Source organism: Lithobates pipiens, unplaced genomic scaffold (genome assembly GCF_037356315.1).
Source record: "Lithobates pipiens isolate NorthernLeopardFrog02 unplaced genomic scaffold, aLitPip1_a1.2 Scaffold_18, whole genome shotgun sequence".
In the NCBI taxonomy this organism is placed as follows: Eukaryota; Metazoa; Chordata; class Amphibia; order Anura; family Ranidae; genus Lithobates; species Lithobates pipiens.
This window is the reverse complement of record NW_027507758.1, coordinates 364,642,936-364,659,860: the sequence shown is the minus strand read 5'-3', so window position 1 is coordinate 364,659,860 and position 16,925 is coordinate 364,642,936. Positions and strand designations below refer to the sequence as shown.

Below are 16,925 nucleotides of genomic sequence, written 5' to 3'. Positions count from 1 at the left end.
ATGATCACCAGCAGCGTGACATACAGCAATGACACCTGCACCGTGATAGAGTCATCTGACACCAGCACCGTGATAGAGAGCACTGACATCAGCAGCGTGACATACAGCAATGACACCTGCACCGTGATAGAGTCATCTGACAACAGCACCGTGATAGAGAGCACTGACATCAGCAGCGTGACATAAAGCACTGACACCAGCACCATGATATACAGCACTGACAGCAGCACCGTGATAGAGAGCACTGACATCAGCAGCGTGACATAAAGCACTAACACCAGCACCGCGATATACAGCACTGACAGCAGCACCGTGATAGAGAGCACTGACACCAGCAGCTTGACATAAAGCACTAACACCAGCACCGTGAAATACAGCACTGACTGCAGCACCGTGATAGAGAGCACTGGCATCAGCAGCGTGACATACAGCAATGACACCTGTACTGTGATAGAGTGATCTGACAACAGCACCGTGATAGAGAGTACTGATATCAGCACTATGATATACATCACTGACACCTGCACCGTAAGCAGCCCCAGGAGGAAGTCAGCATAGCACAGGGATGGTGGAAGCCCCTCATAATGAGCATAGCACAGGGATGGTGGGAGCCCCTCATAATGAGCATAGCACAGGGATGGTGGGAGCCCCTCATAATGAGCATAGCACAGGGATGGTGTGAGCCCCTCATAATAAGCAGCCCCAGGAGGAAGTCAGCACAGCACAGGGATGGTGGGAGCCCCTCATAATAAGCAGCCCCAGGAGGAAGTCAGCACAGCACAGGGATGGTGGGAGCCCCTCATAATGAGCATAGCACAGAGATGGTGGGAGCCCCTCATAATATGCACAGCAGAGGTACAGCCACAGGAGGATGACAGCACAGTACAGGGATGGTGGCAGCCCCTCATAATAAGCAGCCCCAGTAGAAACATGACACCGCTCAACCTCTTCAAAGAGGAGGGTAGGGGCATATAGTACGGTGTGCTTTTTTTGGACAAGGAAGTGAGCCAAATGAAGAAAGAAGGTCTCTGTGCTCGATTAATAATTGTTTATAGACATATACATGGTCTACTGGTCACATGTGTTGAATTCCTCCGAGATCCATGCCTCATTCATTTTTAGAAATGTGAGGTAGTTAACACTGTCGTGAGCTAGGCGAGTACGCTTATCGGTCACGATCCCCCTGCTGCGCTGAACGTCCTTTCGGACAGGACACTGGATGAGGGGCAAGCCAACAGTTTGATTGCAAATTGGGCAAGCTCTGGCCAGAGGTCAAGCCTGCCCACCCAGTAGTCCAAGGGTTCATCACTCCTCAGAGTGTCCACATCGGCCGTTAACTCGATGTAGTCGGACACCTGGCGGTCTAGGCGTTCCCTGATGCTGGTTCCGGATGACACCTGTCGATGGGTCGGCTGAAATAATGACCTCATATCCAAAGTCACCAACACCTCTTCTTGCAGGCGCTGTTGGATTGGTACCCGCAACTCCTTCTCTGGGAGTGGGAATTGCTCCTCTGCCAGCGCACGCAAAAGCAGAATGCAGCATTTCTCGAAGCAAGGCCTGGAGGTGCTCCATTCTGCCAGCCCTCTGTGACGGCGGTAACATTTCCGCCATTTTGTGTTTGTACCGGGGGTCTAAGTATGTTGCCACCCAGTACTGGTCCTTGACCCTTATGCTTTTTATACGGGGGTCCCTATTAAAACACTGGAGCATGAAGGCCCCCATTTGCACTAAAGTGGAAGCGGTGTGGTGGCCTGGCTCCTGCTCATCATCCAGGATAATGTCGTCCTCTTCATTCTCCTCTCCCCATCTACGCACAACAGGGATCCCAGAAAGGTTTAAAGCATGCTCTTCTTGCTCCTCCTTATCCGCCCCGGCACCATCCACCTCTGACTCCTCTTCAGACTCCTGTTGTTCACTTGTCTCAGATAGAGTAGCCCCCCCTGGGAATTCATCCTGTATTGCGACTTCCTCATCTTACCGCTCGTGCTCCTCCACAGCTTGATCAATGACACGACGCAATGCACGCTCCATAAAGAAGGCATAAGGTACCATGTCACTGACCAGTTTGGTGATCTCCTCAAATGGGCGCAAAAGTCTGCATGCGTCGCGCATGAGCAGCCACTGGCACAGTGAAAAAAAACCCAGCTCCCCAGAACCTGTTCTGCCGCAGAGTTCATACAGGTAGACGTTAACTGCACGTTTCTGCTGGAGCAGCCTATCAAGCATATAGAAGGTTGAATTCCATCGCGTCGGGCAATCGCAAATAAGACGTCTGACCGGCAGATTGTGTCGCCGCTGAATGTCAGCAAGGCGAGCCATGGCCGTGTAAGATCTTCTGAAATGGGCCGAGATTTTCCTTGCCTGCCGCAAGATGTCCTGGACCCCAGGGTATTTGACAAGGAATCGCTGCACGACCAAGTTTAAGACATGTGCCATGCATGGCACGTGCGTGATTTTGCCCTGTTTCAATGCGCTAAGCAGATTGGCACCGTTGTCACACACCACTTCACCAACTGTCAAATTGAGCGGTGTTAGCCACTGATCTGCCTGTGAACGCAAAGCTGAAAGGAGTGCCGGGCCAGTGTGGCTCTTGGCTTCCAGGCAAAACAGACGCAGCACGGCATGGCAACGTCTCACCTGGCATGTCGAATAGGTTCTGGGGAGCTTGGGCGGCGCAGCGGAAGAGACGCTAGCAGCGGAAAAGGAGGAGTCAGCCGAGGAAGAGAGGGAGGAGGATGGAGTAGGAGGAGGAGGAGAAGAAGAGTCAGGCCTGCATGCAATCCGTGGCGGTAAAACCAAATCTACACGGGTGCCACGGGTTACATGCTTGACGGCCGTCAGAAGGTTCACCCAGTGGGCAGTAAAAGTGATATACCTTCCCTGCCCGTGTTTGCTAGACCACGTGTCTGTGGTCAGATGTATCTTGGCACCGACACTGTGTGCCAGAGATACATTCACTTGCCGCTGAACATGGTCATATAGCTCTGGGATGCCCTTCTGTGAGAAATACTTCCTTCCTGGGACCTTCCATTGTGGTGTTCCAATGGCCACAAATTTGCGAAAGGCCTCCGAGTCCACCAGTTTATATGGCAGTAGTTGGCGGGCTATGAGTTCTGACAAGCCAGCCGTCAACCGTTGGGCAAGAGGGTTATCTGGCATCATCATTTTTTTTACCCTCGAACATTAGGCCCACGGAAGCCTGCCTTTTTGCAGAAAAACGTGAGCTTAGCGTGATAGAAGGTGGAGTGGAGGACAATTGTGAGGAGAGAGGAGAAGGAGAAGTAGAAGACGAGGCTGGACGGTGAGAGCCTGGAGTGTGGCTTTGTGTGTTCCGTTGCTCCCACTGGGCTCGGTGATGGCTGCTCATGTGCCTTCTTAAGGCGGTCGTCCCTAGGTGAGTGTTAGGCTTACCGCAACTAATGCGTTGACTGCAAAGATTGCAGATGGCAACGCTATTGTCAGCAGAGGACACGTTAAAAAAAGCCCACACTGCGGAGCCATGTGCCGGTGTCATGGGAGCGCCAGATGTGACCGTACATGGTCGATGACTCGCTCCTGATACATTTGCAGTCTGCTTTGTCCCTCCTGTGCAATGTAAGTTATTCCTGCTTCTCCTCCCTATCTGCTGGTCCATATCTCCCTCTGAACTCCCCTCCTCTTCTTCTCTTGTGGGCACCCACGTGACATCACTAGACACGTCATCATCGACGTCACCTTCCCCACCGCTATAAGTAGAGATCTCGGAGTAGGCAGCAACACCGGGGACCAACCTCCTCCTTGGGCTGATCTGGGTACTGTCGTCAGACTGCTGAGTAGCGGTTGTTGCTACCTCCTCTTCCTGATGCAATACCAAGAGTGGCTGCGCATCAGAAATGTCTTGATATGGATCGGAAAATAATTCCTGTGACTCAAGCGGAAGGTATGTGGTGGTGGTGGTGTTGTTGGTTTTAGTGTCTTTGGGGGTGCACATAGCAGAGAGTGAAGAAGAGGGTGCAGATCGAGAGGATGAGGAGGGTGCAGAAGAGTAAGGCTGAGTGAGCCACTCAACCAAGTCTGGTGCGTCCTTTAAAGTAATTGAACGCACCTTCTGCAACTTCCTACTTTGGCTCAAGCCTGTTGCTCCTGCCCTACCCCTACCACCCCTGCGGAAGGGCCTGCCTCTTCCTCTGCCTGTCATTTTTTAAATGACCCTGTGACAAAACTCTCAGTCCCTATACCGGTGAAGGACTGCTGCAGTATAGGGCAGCGGTCAGCAGTAGTGCACCTCAACCCTATGTATTGTGGACCTATACCAGTCCTTATAAAATGGCAGACTGTACCTCACTCAACCCTATGTACTGTAGTACCCTATACCTTACCAGTCCTTATAAGGACCTTTGTGGAACAAGTAGGTTGTGACTGATTAGCGGACTGTACGTCAGTCCCTATACCGATGAAGGACTGCTGCAGTATAGGGCAGCGGTCAGCAGTAGTGCACCTCAACCCTATGTATTATGGACCTATACCAGTCCTTATAGAATGGCAGACTGTACCTCACTCAACCCTATGTACTGTAGAACCCTAGACAGACCAAGTTATCAGTCCTTATAAGGACCTTTGTGGAACAAGTAGGTTGTGACTCATTAGCTGACTATACGTCAGTCCCTATGCCGATGAAGGACTGCTGCAGTATAGGGCAGCGGTCAGCAGTAGTGCACCTCAACTCTATGTATTGTGGACCTATACCAGTCCTTATAGAATGGCAGACTGTACCTCACTCAACCCTATGTACTGTAGAACCCTAGACAGACCAAGTTACCAGTCCTTATAAGGACCTTTGTGGAACAAGTAGGTTGTGACTGATTAGCAGACTGTACATCAGTCCCTATACCGATGAAGGACTGCTGCAGTATAGGGCAGCGGTCAGCAGTAGTGCACCTCAACCCTATGTATTGTGGACCTATACCAGTCCTTATAGAATGGCAGACTGTACCTCACTCAACCCTATGTACTGTAGTACCCTATACCTTATCAGTCCTTATAAGGACCTTTGTGGAACAAGTAGGTTGTGACTGATTAGCAGACTGTACGTCAGTCCCTATACCAATGAAGGACTGCTGCAGTATAGGGCAGCGGTCAGCAGTAGTGCACCTCATCCCTATGTATTGTGGACCTATACCAGTCCTTATAGAATGGCAGACTGTACCTCACTCAAACCCTATGTACTGTAGTAGCCTATACCTTACCAGTCCTTATAAGGACCTTTGTAGAACAAGTAGGTTGTGACTGATTAGCAGACTGTATGTCAGTCCCTATACCGATGAAGGACTGCTGCAGTATAGGGCAGCGGTCAGCAGTAGTGCACCTCAACCCTATGTATTGTGGACCTATACCAGTCCTTATAGAATGGCAGACTGTACCTCACTCAACCCTATGTACTGTAGTACCCTATACCTTACCAGTCCTTATAAGGACCTTTGTGGAACAAGTAGGTTGTGACTGATTAGCAGACTGTACGTCAGTCCCTATACCGATGAAGGACTGCTGCAGTATAGGGCAGGGGTCAGCAGTAGTGCACCTCAACCCTATGTATTTTGGACCTATACCAGTCCTTATAGAATGGCAGACTGTACCTCACTCAACCCTATGTACTGTAGAACCCTAGACAGACCAAGTTACCAGTCCTTATAAGGACCTTTGTGGAACAAGTAGGTTGTGACTGATTAGCAGACTGTACGTCAGTCCCTATACCGATGAAGGACTGCTGCAGTATAGGGCAGGGGTCAGCAGTAGTGCACCTCAACCCTATGTATTGTGGACCTATACCAGTCCTTATAGAATGGCAGACTGTACCTCACTCAACCCTATGTACTGTAGTACCCTATACCTTATCAGTCCTTATAAGGACCTTTGTGGAACAAGTAGGTTGTGACTGATTAGCAGACTGTACGTCAGTCCCTATACCAATGAAGGACTGCTGCAGTATAGGGCAGCGGTCAGCAGTAGTGCACCTCATCCCTATGTATTGTGGACCTATACCAGTCCTTATAGAATGGCAGACTGTACCTCACTCAAACCCTATGTACTGTAGTAGCCTATACCTTACCAGTCCTTATAAGGACCTTTGTAGAACAAGTAGGTTGTGACTGATTAGCAGACTGTATGTCAGTCCCTATACCGATGAAGGACTGCTGCAGTATAGGGCAGCGGTCAGCAGTAGTGCACCTCAACCCTATGTATTGTGGACCTATACCAGTCCTTATAGAATGGCAGACTGTACCTCACTCAACCCTATGTACTGTAGTACCCTATACCTTACCAGTCCTTATAAGGACCTTTGTGGAACAAGTAGGTTGTGACTGATTAGCAGACTGTACGTCAGTCCCTATACCGATGAAGGACTGCTGCAGTATAGGGCAGGGGTCAGCAGTAGTGCACCTCAACCCTATGTATTTTGGACCTATACCAGTCCTTATAGAATGGCAGACTGTACCTCACTCAACCCTATGTACTGTAGAACCCTAGACAGACCAAGTTACCAGTCCTTATAAGGACCTTTGTGGAACAAGTAGGTTGTGACTGATTAGCAGACTGTACGTCAGTCCCTATACCGATGAAGGACTGCTGCAGTATAGGGCAGCGGTCAGCAGTAGTGCACCTCAACCCTATGTATTGTGGACCTATACCAGTCCTTATAGAATGGCAGACTGTACCTCACTCAACCCTATGTACTGTAGTACCCTATACCTTACCAGTCCTTATAAGGACCTTTGTGGAACAAGTAGGTTGTGACTGATTAACAGACTGTACGTCAGTCCCTATACCGATGAAGGACTGCTGCAGTATAGGGCAGCGGTCAGCAGTAGTGCACCTCAACCCTATGTATTGTGGACCTATACCAGTCCTTTTAGAATGGCAGACTGTACCTCACTCAAACCCTATGTACTGTAGAACCCTAGACAGACCAAGTTACCAGTCCTTATAAGAACCTTTGTGGAACAAGTAGGTTGTGACTGATTAGCAGACTGTACGTCAGTCCCTATACCGATGAAGGACTGCTGCAGTATAGGGCAGCGGTCAGCAGTAGTGCACCTCAACCCTATGTATTGTGGACCTATACCAGTCCTTATAGAATAGCAGACTGTACCTCACTCAACCCTATGTACTATAGCACCCTACACCAGGTTATTACCAGTCCTTATAAAGGACCTTTGTGGAACAAGTAGGTTGTGAATGATTAGCAGACTGCAGCAGAAGGGCAGCAGTCAAGTATAATATTCTTTCTATATTTGGAAGAAAGAATATTATACGTGTACAAGCCTATTACCATACCACTGATACCAGTCCTAAAAAGAACCTTTGTGGACCTAATATAGTAACAGTTACTGATTAAACTGACCCTCACTGCCTCACACACTGCTTCCTGCCTGTCCCTATATAAACTGACAAAACAGAGGCTACTGGAACAATAACTGGAATAGCACTTTTGTGGACCTGATAGTAACAGCTAATGACTAATCTGACTGTCCCTACAGCAGACACACCGTCCTGTCCCTTTCTCTAAACTGACAAAAGACGCTCAGGCTGCTGCAACAATCAGTAGCACAGCAAACCTATATACACCTAACACCTATACCAGTCCTGAAAAGAACTTTTGTGTACCAAATAGCTAGCGATTTGGGTCACTGCAACCTCTCCCTATAGTGACAGAAGAAAGAATGTAAAATGGCCGCCGGATCGGGTGTATTTATAAGTTAGGGGGAATGTCCAAGTGTCCATGTGCTGTAATGTCTCAATTGGCTGTCCTGTACCCCATGATGGATGTGTCATCATAGGTCAAAGTTATTTTACACAGAGTAAACACGGAAGTCCGCCGGGCGAACGGCGGCAATAGTCCGCCGATCGGGCGAATCGCGAACAGCCGAAATTCGGCGCAAAACGAACACCGGGCTAACCATTCGGCCATCACTAATCATGACTCTCTCTGTCTCTATATCCAAGTGCACCCACCAGTTTGCCACCATATTGGGCATCCCTGATCTCCAAACAACCAAAGAACGGAGAAACAAAGAGTGGAGAAGTAAAGAACACCACCACTGGGTGGAGGCCAGACACGCACCCCCACCAAAGGCACTGTCCACCAATCCATCCACCAACTGGTGGACAACACTCAGCAGACAATTGGCCAGCAAGGTCAGTGACACACACACAGGCACCAGGAAGATTTGGCACGGGTAAGACCCAATATGACTACTGGGAGCAGACAACACTCCCTGGGCGTCCATGTGACCACAACCCACACCCATTGATCGCAACAGGAAACAAAGGGAAATTCTCACTCTGAAAGTACCTCAGATAATACAGTTGAAAATATATTTTAATTTGAGGGCAGCATAAGCAGTGATGTAGTTACAATTTGAAGTCATACCTTTGGTTATAAAACAAATATTGGACATATCAAAAATACAAATGAGCTTATATTTTGATTTCTATCACATTCCCTTCTGTGATTCACCTTTGTCATTCCATACAAACAATGATACCCCACCTAATAACAATATTAAACAATGCCACTGATGTTGAAGATTATGTTTGCTAAAGATGTATTGATATGTCTAATGTTTCTATCACTAACTGAAATATTTTGTTTCCATTATTCTCTTTGGGCATTCCATTCTGTTATTCCTTTTGGTAGATTTCTTTAAATTCCCATTATTGCAGTTTCACACATCACTGATGCTTGCCAACAACATTACAGCATTAGAAAACTGAAAGCTGCCAGAGTTTCATTTCCCCAAAGTCAGACTACAGATGATAGAAGGAAGGGAGGAGATTCTGGAATGATGATGCTAAAGTCTATTATAAATACCAGCTGACTTTTTGGTGTGCATGTACCATCCCTAACCTTCAGAAAGGTAAGTGAGATCTAATGTAACTTTATAAAAAGCTTGCTCTCTTGAGTTTTAAATATTGTGTACAGCCATTACTTACTTCACATATGTATTTACATGAGCTTGACAGTTACAGCTAAACTTAGTTTTGCTTTTTAATGATTTCAGTTTTATTCAGATTTCTTTTCTCAATGATCGTTCAGTTACAATTGCTTAAAGTATGAATGTGTGCATATACTGTAATCATCTCCTTGCAGAAGATCTCTGAGCACATGGGGGACCCCAGGCAACATAATGAAGAAGAACAGGGAAAGGAGGGGTGGCATATATTAGTACTGATCCCCTATATTTTCCTCCTATGGCAGCTGAATGTTGACAAAAGCGAGAGGAGGAGAAGCCTACTTTCAACTGCTGCAGGAGGAAAATACAGATCAGTTCCATAAAATTCCATCCCCGCCGCCTCTCCTGTTCTGGTTCTGAGGATCGGCAAGGAAGGATTGTGGTTTATCTGTCACTCACCCACCATTGACAGGTTGCCAACCCCAGGATTAGGGTGTGCCCAGGCACACCTGGCACACCCTTTGCACACATCTATAGTATAAACGTTTCTTGATTCATTAATATAGAGCACTGTCTTGCTATAGCAAGCTAGCAATTGAGAGGTTTCCTTGATACGTGGGTGTATTTAGCCCAAGAACAGGGCGCTCCTGAATCCCCCCCCACCAAGTGCCTCCATAGGAAGCCGTTTGCATGGAGGTATTTGTTTCTACTGGATTCCGAGTCAAGCTGTTTGTGTCTATTAAGGCACACGGCCTGGCTTGGCCCCCTCCCCACGCTTTGCTCACAGGTTTTGATCGACAGCAGCAAGAGCCAAGCCTGTGAGAGAGGGAAGAAATTATGCTGCAGACACATACAGTGCTGCTGGATCAAGAAAAAGTGAATATTTGGGAGGAGAGCTACTATTAAACGTTTTGTGTACCTTAATGCAGAGATTGCATTCATTTAAAAAACCTTTTACTTTTATAACCACTTTAACCACTTCAGCCCGGAAGGATTTGCCCCCTTAATGACCAGGCCATTTTGGCAATTCGGCACTGCGTCACTTTAACTGACAATTGCGCGGTTGTGTGACGTGGCACCCAAACAAAATTAACGTCCTTTTTTTCCCCACAAATAGAGCTTTCTTTTGGTGTTATTTTATCACCTCTGCGGTTTTTATTTTTTTGCACTATAAACAAAAAAATGGCGACAATTTTGAAAAAAAAAACAATATTTTTTAGTTTTTGCTATAATAAATATCCCCAAATTTAAAAAAAAGAAATACATTTCTTCATCGGTTTATGCCGATATACACTCTTCTACATATTTTTGGCAAATATAAGCATATATTGATTGGTTTGCGCAAAAGTTATAGCGTCTACAAAATAGGGGATAGATTTATGGCATTTTTACAATTTTTGTTTTTACTAGTAATGGCGGTGATCTGCGATTTAGTTAGCGCTTTTGTTTAAAACTCAGCATATTTATTACTTGCTCTGGCTCTCGTGTGCGCCTGCTATAGCTGTTTACAAGGCCGATGTACAGCTACGGCAATTTGCGGGAGAGAGCCAACCTGCCGCAGTATAATGACGGCGGCTGGTCAGCTAGTGGTTAATGAGCAGCTTTCCTAAACACGATCTGAAGAACGGTAGAAACCAGGGGAATAACTGGTAATGTATGATAGGGCCTATAACAAAAACAATGGGTCCTTTGCCTCTACTAGGGATGAGCTTCGAGTTTGAGTCGAACTCATGTTCGACTCGAACATTGCCTGTTCGCCTGTTCAGCGAACAGTGAACAATTTGGGCTGTTCGCGGGAAATTCGAAAAGCCGGAACACCCTATACAAGTCTATGGGAGAAATCTAAAGTGCTAATTTTAAAGGGTAATATGCAAGTTACTGTCCTAAAAAGTGTTTGGGGACCTGGGTCCTGCCCCAGGGGACACGGATCAATGTAAAAAAAAGTTTTAAAAACTGCAGTTTTTTCAGGAGCAGTGATTTTAATAATGATTAAAGTGAAACAATAAAAGTGTAATATTCCTTTAAATGTGGTACCTGGGGGGTGTCTATAGTATGCCTGTGAAGGGGCGCATGTTTCTAGTGCTTAGAACTGTCCCTGCACAAAGTGCCATTTGTGCAGGAAAAAAAGTCTTTTAAAATCACTTGCGGCTAAATTGTCGGCTCCCGTAATACAGAGAACACTCAATGAGTGTTCTCTGTATTAGCCGACAATTCATTCATTCATTGATAAAAAATAAAAAATAAAATAAATAAAAAAGCGTGGGGGTTCCCCTAAATTCAATTACCAGGCCCTTCAGGTCTGATATGGATATTAAGGGGAACCCCGTGTCAAATTAAAAATTTTTTTTTACGTGGGGGCCCCCCTAAATATCCATACCAGAGCCTTCAGGTCTGGTATGGATATTAAGGGGAACCCCACATCAAATAAAAAAAAAAAATGACGTGTGGGTCCCCCTAAAAATCCATACCAGACCCTTTATCCGAGCACGCAACCTGGCAGGCCACAGGAAAAGAGAGGGGACGAGAGAGCGGCCCCCCTCCCTCCTGAACCGTACCAGGCCACATGCCCTCAACATTGGGAGGATGCTTTTGGGGTCTTTGACCCCTCAAAACACCATGTCCCCATGTTGATGGGGACAAGGGCCTCATCCCCACAACCCTGAGCGGTGGTTGTGGGGGTCTGCGGGCAGGGGGCTTATCAGATCCCGCCCCCCCTGTTTGAAACACACTTTTGAAAAATTCCTTTATTAAAAATAAAAATAATTAAAAAAAGATTCCAGCAGTGCTAATCCACTCTTGCTATCCAGCAACGGATCTCCGGGGTCCAGCGATGGATGATCATATCCAGCGACGGGGGATCTCTCAGTACAGCGCTGTCCATACATCTGTCTTCTGTCTCCACTGCGGAGACACTGCGGGGATCCCAGCGCTGACGTTTCTTATATTAGGAGGGCGGGGCCACCCGTCGCCTGACTCCGCCCCTCTGACGCTGGTGAGGGGAGCCAGGGATTCCCTATTGACGTATGGGTGACCCCGCCCCCTCTGATGTAACGGAAACCTGCGTTACATCAGAGGGGGCGGGGTCACCCATACGTCACTGGGGAACCCATGGCTTCCCTCACCAGCGTCAGAGGGGGCAGGGTCAGGTGACGGGTGGCCCCGCCCTCCTAATATAAGAAACGTCAGCGCTGGGATCCCTGCAGGGTCTCCGGAGTGGAGACAGAAGATGGATTTATGGACAGCGCTGGACTGAGAGATCCCCCGTCGCTGGATATGATCATCCATCGCTGGACCCCGGAGATCCATCGTTGGATAGTAAGAGTGGATTAGCACCGCTGGAATCTTTTTTTTATTTTTAATAAAGGAATTTTTCAAAAGTGTGTTTGTCTTCTTTAACCATTTTTACACTTTCTTTGTGAAATGGTAGGGGTACTTTTGTACCCCCTTACCATTTCAGACAGGGGGGGGCGGGATCTGGGGGTCCCCTTGATAAGCCCCCCGCTCGCAGACCCCCACAACCACCGCTCATTGTTGTGGGGATGAGGCCCTTGTCCCCATCAACATGGGGACATGGTGCTTTGAGGGGTCACAGACCCCCAAAGCATCCTCCCAATGTTGAGGGCATGTGGCCTGGTACGGTTCAGGAGGGAGGGGGGCCGCTCTCTCTTCCCCCCTCTTTTCCTGCGGCCTGCCAGGTTGCGTGCTCGGATAAAGGGGCTGGTATGGATATTTAGGAGGACCCCCACGTCAATTTTTTTTTTTAATTTGACACGGGGTTCCCCTTAATATCCATAGCAGGCCTGAAGGGCCTGGTAATTGAATTTAGGGGAACCTCCACGCTTTTTTTTTTTTTATTATCAATGAATGAATGAATTGTCGGCTAATACAGAGAACACTCATTGAGTGTTCTCTGTATTACGGGAGCCGACAATATAGCCACAAGTGATTTTAAAAGACTTTTTTTCCTGCACAAATGACACTTTGTGCAGGGACAGTTCTAAGCACGGGAAACATGCGCCCCTTCACAGGCATACTATAGACACCCCCCAGGTACCTAATTTTAAGGAATATTACACTTTTATTGTTTCACTTTAATCATTATTAAAATCACTGCTCCTGAAAAAACGGCCGTTTTTAAAACTTTTTTTTGTATTGATCCATGTCCCCTGGGGCAGGACCCAGGTCCCCAAACACTTTTTAGGACAGTAACTTGCATATTAGCCTTTAAAATGAGCACTTTAGATTGGGAACGTTCGAGTCCCATAGACTTTAACCACTTGGGATCCGCACTATTGCCAAATGACGGCATTAGCGCGGACCTATTTTTCCGGGACTATGTCTATTGACGTCGTCCCGTGCACGAGCGGCCTGCGCGCCCCCTGAGGGGCGCGCGCGGCGCGCTCCGTGATCGGCGAGTCCATGAGACTCGCCTGATCACCGATCCGTGCAAGGGGTCGATCCCGACCCCTTATCACGTGATCAGCTGTCAGCCAATGACAGCTGATCAGGTGATAGAACGGAGCCGGTAATCGGCTAGTATTCCTCCTCGCGCTGTGAGCGCGAGGAGAAAAAAAAAAGCAGATCGCCGGCGGCCGTGATCGGGACATCAGTCCCGATCACGGCCAGCAATTCAAGCGACCATCTGCCTCCTGCCAGTGCCCACCTGCCCCCCGCAGTGCCATCCTGAATAAAAGTAAGTGCCCCCCGTCAGTGCCACCCAGCAGTGCCCACAGTGCCACCCAGCAGTGCCCAGTGCCACCCAGCAGTGCCCACAGTGCCACCCAGCAGTGCCCACAGTGCCACCCAGCAGTGCCACCCACAGTGCCACCCATAGTGCCCACAATCTGCCTCAAAGGTGCTTCACCCCAGTGCCGCCCATCAGTGCCCAGCAGTGCCGCCCATCCGTGCCCAGCAGTGCCGCCCATCAGTGCCCAGCAGTGCCACCTATCAGAGCCACCTATCAGTGCCACCTATCAGTGCCCATCAGTGCCACCTATCAGTGCCCATCAGTCCCATCTATCAGTGGTACCTATCAGTGCCCATCCGTGCCACCCATCCGTGCCGCCCATCCGTGCCGCCCATCCGTGCCGCCCATCCGTGCCATCTTATCTGTGCCCATCTTTGCCCATCAGTGCCGCCTTATCTGTGCCCATCGGTGCCGCCTTATCTGTGCCTATTAGTGCTGCCTTAACTATGCCTATCAGTGCCCACCAGTGCAGCCTATCAGTGCCCACCAATGCAGCCCATCAGTGCCCACCAATGCAGCCTAATCAGCGCACTTCAATGAAGGAGAAAAATGACCCGTTTGCAAAATTTTAGAACAAACTATTAAAACATGATTTATTTTTTTATTTTTTTTGCATCTTTTTTTGTTTGTTTAGCAAAAAATAAAACTCCCAGCTGTAACTAAATACCACCAAAAGAAAGCTCTATTTGTGGGAAAAAAATGATAAAAATTTCATTTGGGTACAGTGTTGTATGCCCGCGCAATTGTCATTCAAAGTGCATCAGCGCTGAAAGCTGAAAATTGGTCTGGGACTGAGGGGGGTTTAAGTGCCCAGTAAGCAAGTGGTTAATAGGGTTCTAAAGTTCACACGAAGTTTAGGTCTGTTCGCAGGTTCTGGTGCAAACCGAACAGGGGGGTGTTCGGCTCATCCCTAGCCTCTACTCTTCATCTCCTTAGTGATAGACAATTCTACTGCTTTCCTAACAATTTTATAGTAGTCAGCACACTATACTGTATATACATTTAGTTTATTGTTATTAAATTGACAAATACCACTGCTACTTGTATACATTACTATGAAGCCATACAGTTCTGGGCCCCCAGTACTTCTGGACTCTATAGCATTTGCATAATTTTTCTATTGTTATGAAAGAGATATAAAATTTGCATTAATTTAAGACAGGCAATAAAGTCTCCTCTCCTTCAAAGGTGGGATTTGGCCTTGCCAATAAACTAATTTAAAATGGCTGGCCTCAAACAGACAGATATCCCAAGGTTGACAGGGTAGGAGATAACTTATCCGGCCTGCTGTCTTTGAACCTATCACACACATCTGTTGAAAATTGATTGTTCATGTTCTCTTTTACTCCAGGAAGAAAACAAGAGAAATTACGTTGAAAGTGAAAATGGGCGTGGCAGTGTGGAAAGAAGAATTTGTGAATAAGATTAAGGAAGCAGACATTAACGATGAGTGGAAACTCATAGTTGATGAAAATCTTCTAAAGGGGGATAGAGGACTGTATTATACGCAGAACACATTTGCCGGGTAAATACAGCATGTCTTTTTTTTAACATTTATTTTCATTATTAACATTGCATTTCGATGTTAATTAAATAATTGAACCCAGATAGGAAGCATGAACATTGCATTAATTGTGAATGTGCAGCGGGTATGTCAGACTGCCGAAGGTAGACCACTTCTCTCAAATACAGCACAATGAGCTTCGTCTTCAGTGTGCTGCTGGGGAAGTGGAGGTTGATTGCTAAAACTGGAGCAGAACCTAATATAAGGCACAAGCTTCGATTCCTAATGGGGTCTGTTATGTATGAGTTTTATTTCTCTGTGATACCCACTCTGACATATGCTTTTTCTTCTTTCATTCAGATTTAATTGCTCAAACTGTAGACACCACTGGAAATCATCAAAGGTGTTTATATTATTCATGATGAACCAAAATAAAACCTTCAAACATGGAACTGTAAAAATGAGGATTTTCAGGCAGGCATGTAAATCCTGCACTGCTGATGTACTTGAAATACCCAAAATCACACATGAAAATATGGAAAGAGTTGTCAGGAATGTGGTCACTAAAATCCAGAAGAAATTTTATAGCATGCACGATCCAAATGAAGACTTGAAACCACAATCATATGGCAGGTCGGAAGGCCCACATGATAAAGAGCATTGTGAAGCCTGCAAACATAATTTGTGTGACTGGCAGGTGCAGCCTGGTGAATATGAAATGGAACCATATTCATCTAATGCTTTAACTGGTATACTTATGGGTCTTGGAAGATTAACACTAAACAACAAAATAAAAAAATAAAAAAATACAGCACCATCTAAAAGAATGTATCTTACAAAGTAACGCCAATACATAATTACACAATGTGCAATTTTTGTTGTTCAACTACTGCTGTTCTCTATTGTATATTAAAACACACATATTCTACTGTATATAAAGTTAATGGGATGTAGGTAGGTCCAACTCTATGGAGCTTTCTTTAGTTTTGGTATAAGTGGGGAAAGGTTATAACCTCTGTGAGGTTTTGTACATTCTGTTTGACTTATGGAAAGAAGATAATTTGACATCAGTAAAAGTCACCTTCCTGACACTTCACCTGAGTTTTTCTTCTTTATTCCTAATGGCATTATCAAGAGTATCTGTATTTGAATGTGTATGCATGGCATTAGGAATGAATGCATAAGAGTCCCATACATACACTGGAGAGATGTAAAGAAAAAAGAATGAGTGTTCTCAAATTCTACGTGGTGCTGACTCTGAGTGACAATTCAAAGCAGTTGATGAACTGTCTCCTGGATGGTGGTCTCTGCGGGATCAGCGTGGAAGATTCTGGATAAGGTGTCTATTTTCTGGCTCACTGGTATAATGTATGAATAACTCTGTTATAACTATGTAAGATTTAGTCTGCCAAACCTACTGTATATAATCCTCCGCACTTAAAATACATATGATGAATCCCATGCTGGCTTTGCCACCACACTCCAAAAATTGATCACAAAAACATAACTGTTAAAAATATTACCGTAGAATACCACAAGTAACTTCATTCATCCCTCTTTTAACCATTGACTGGACATATTCTTTTCTATTAAATGACCTCATCCAACAGAAAAAAAATAGAAACAAAAAACATCAATGTTGACCTTGCATGCTACACCTAAAGTCTGCTTTTTACTAGCCCCCTGCACCCCCCACCAGCACAAATGCCTTTAAAAAGCCATTTGTAAATGAACCCCCCAC

The 16,925-nt window shown here is 46.5% G+C and overlaps 1 protein-coding gene across 1 annotated transcript; it reads left to right on the top strand.

Moving 5' to 3' along the window:
- Nucleotides 1–8,735: 8,735 nt before the first annotated feature.
- LOC143988198 (receptor-transporting protein 3-like) lies at nucleotides 8,736–16,275 on the top strand. The gene is made up of 3 exons (XM_077487579.1): nucleotides 8,736–8,897; nucleotides 15,032–15,205; nucleotides 15,545–16,275. Exons 2-3 carry the CDS (start codon nucleotides 15,066–15,068, stop codon nucleotides 15,984–15,986), a joined length of 582 nt encoding a protein of 193 aa, XP_077343705.1. The 5' UTR covers nucleotides 8,736–8,897; nucleotides 15,032–15,065; the 3' UTR covers nucleotides 15,987–16,275.
- Nucleotides 16,276–16,925: the final 650 nt, after the last annotated feature.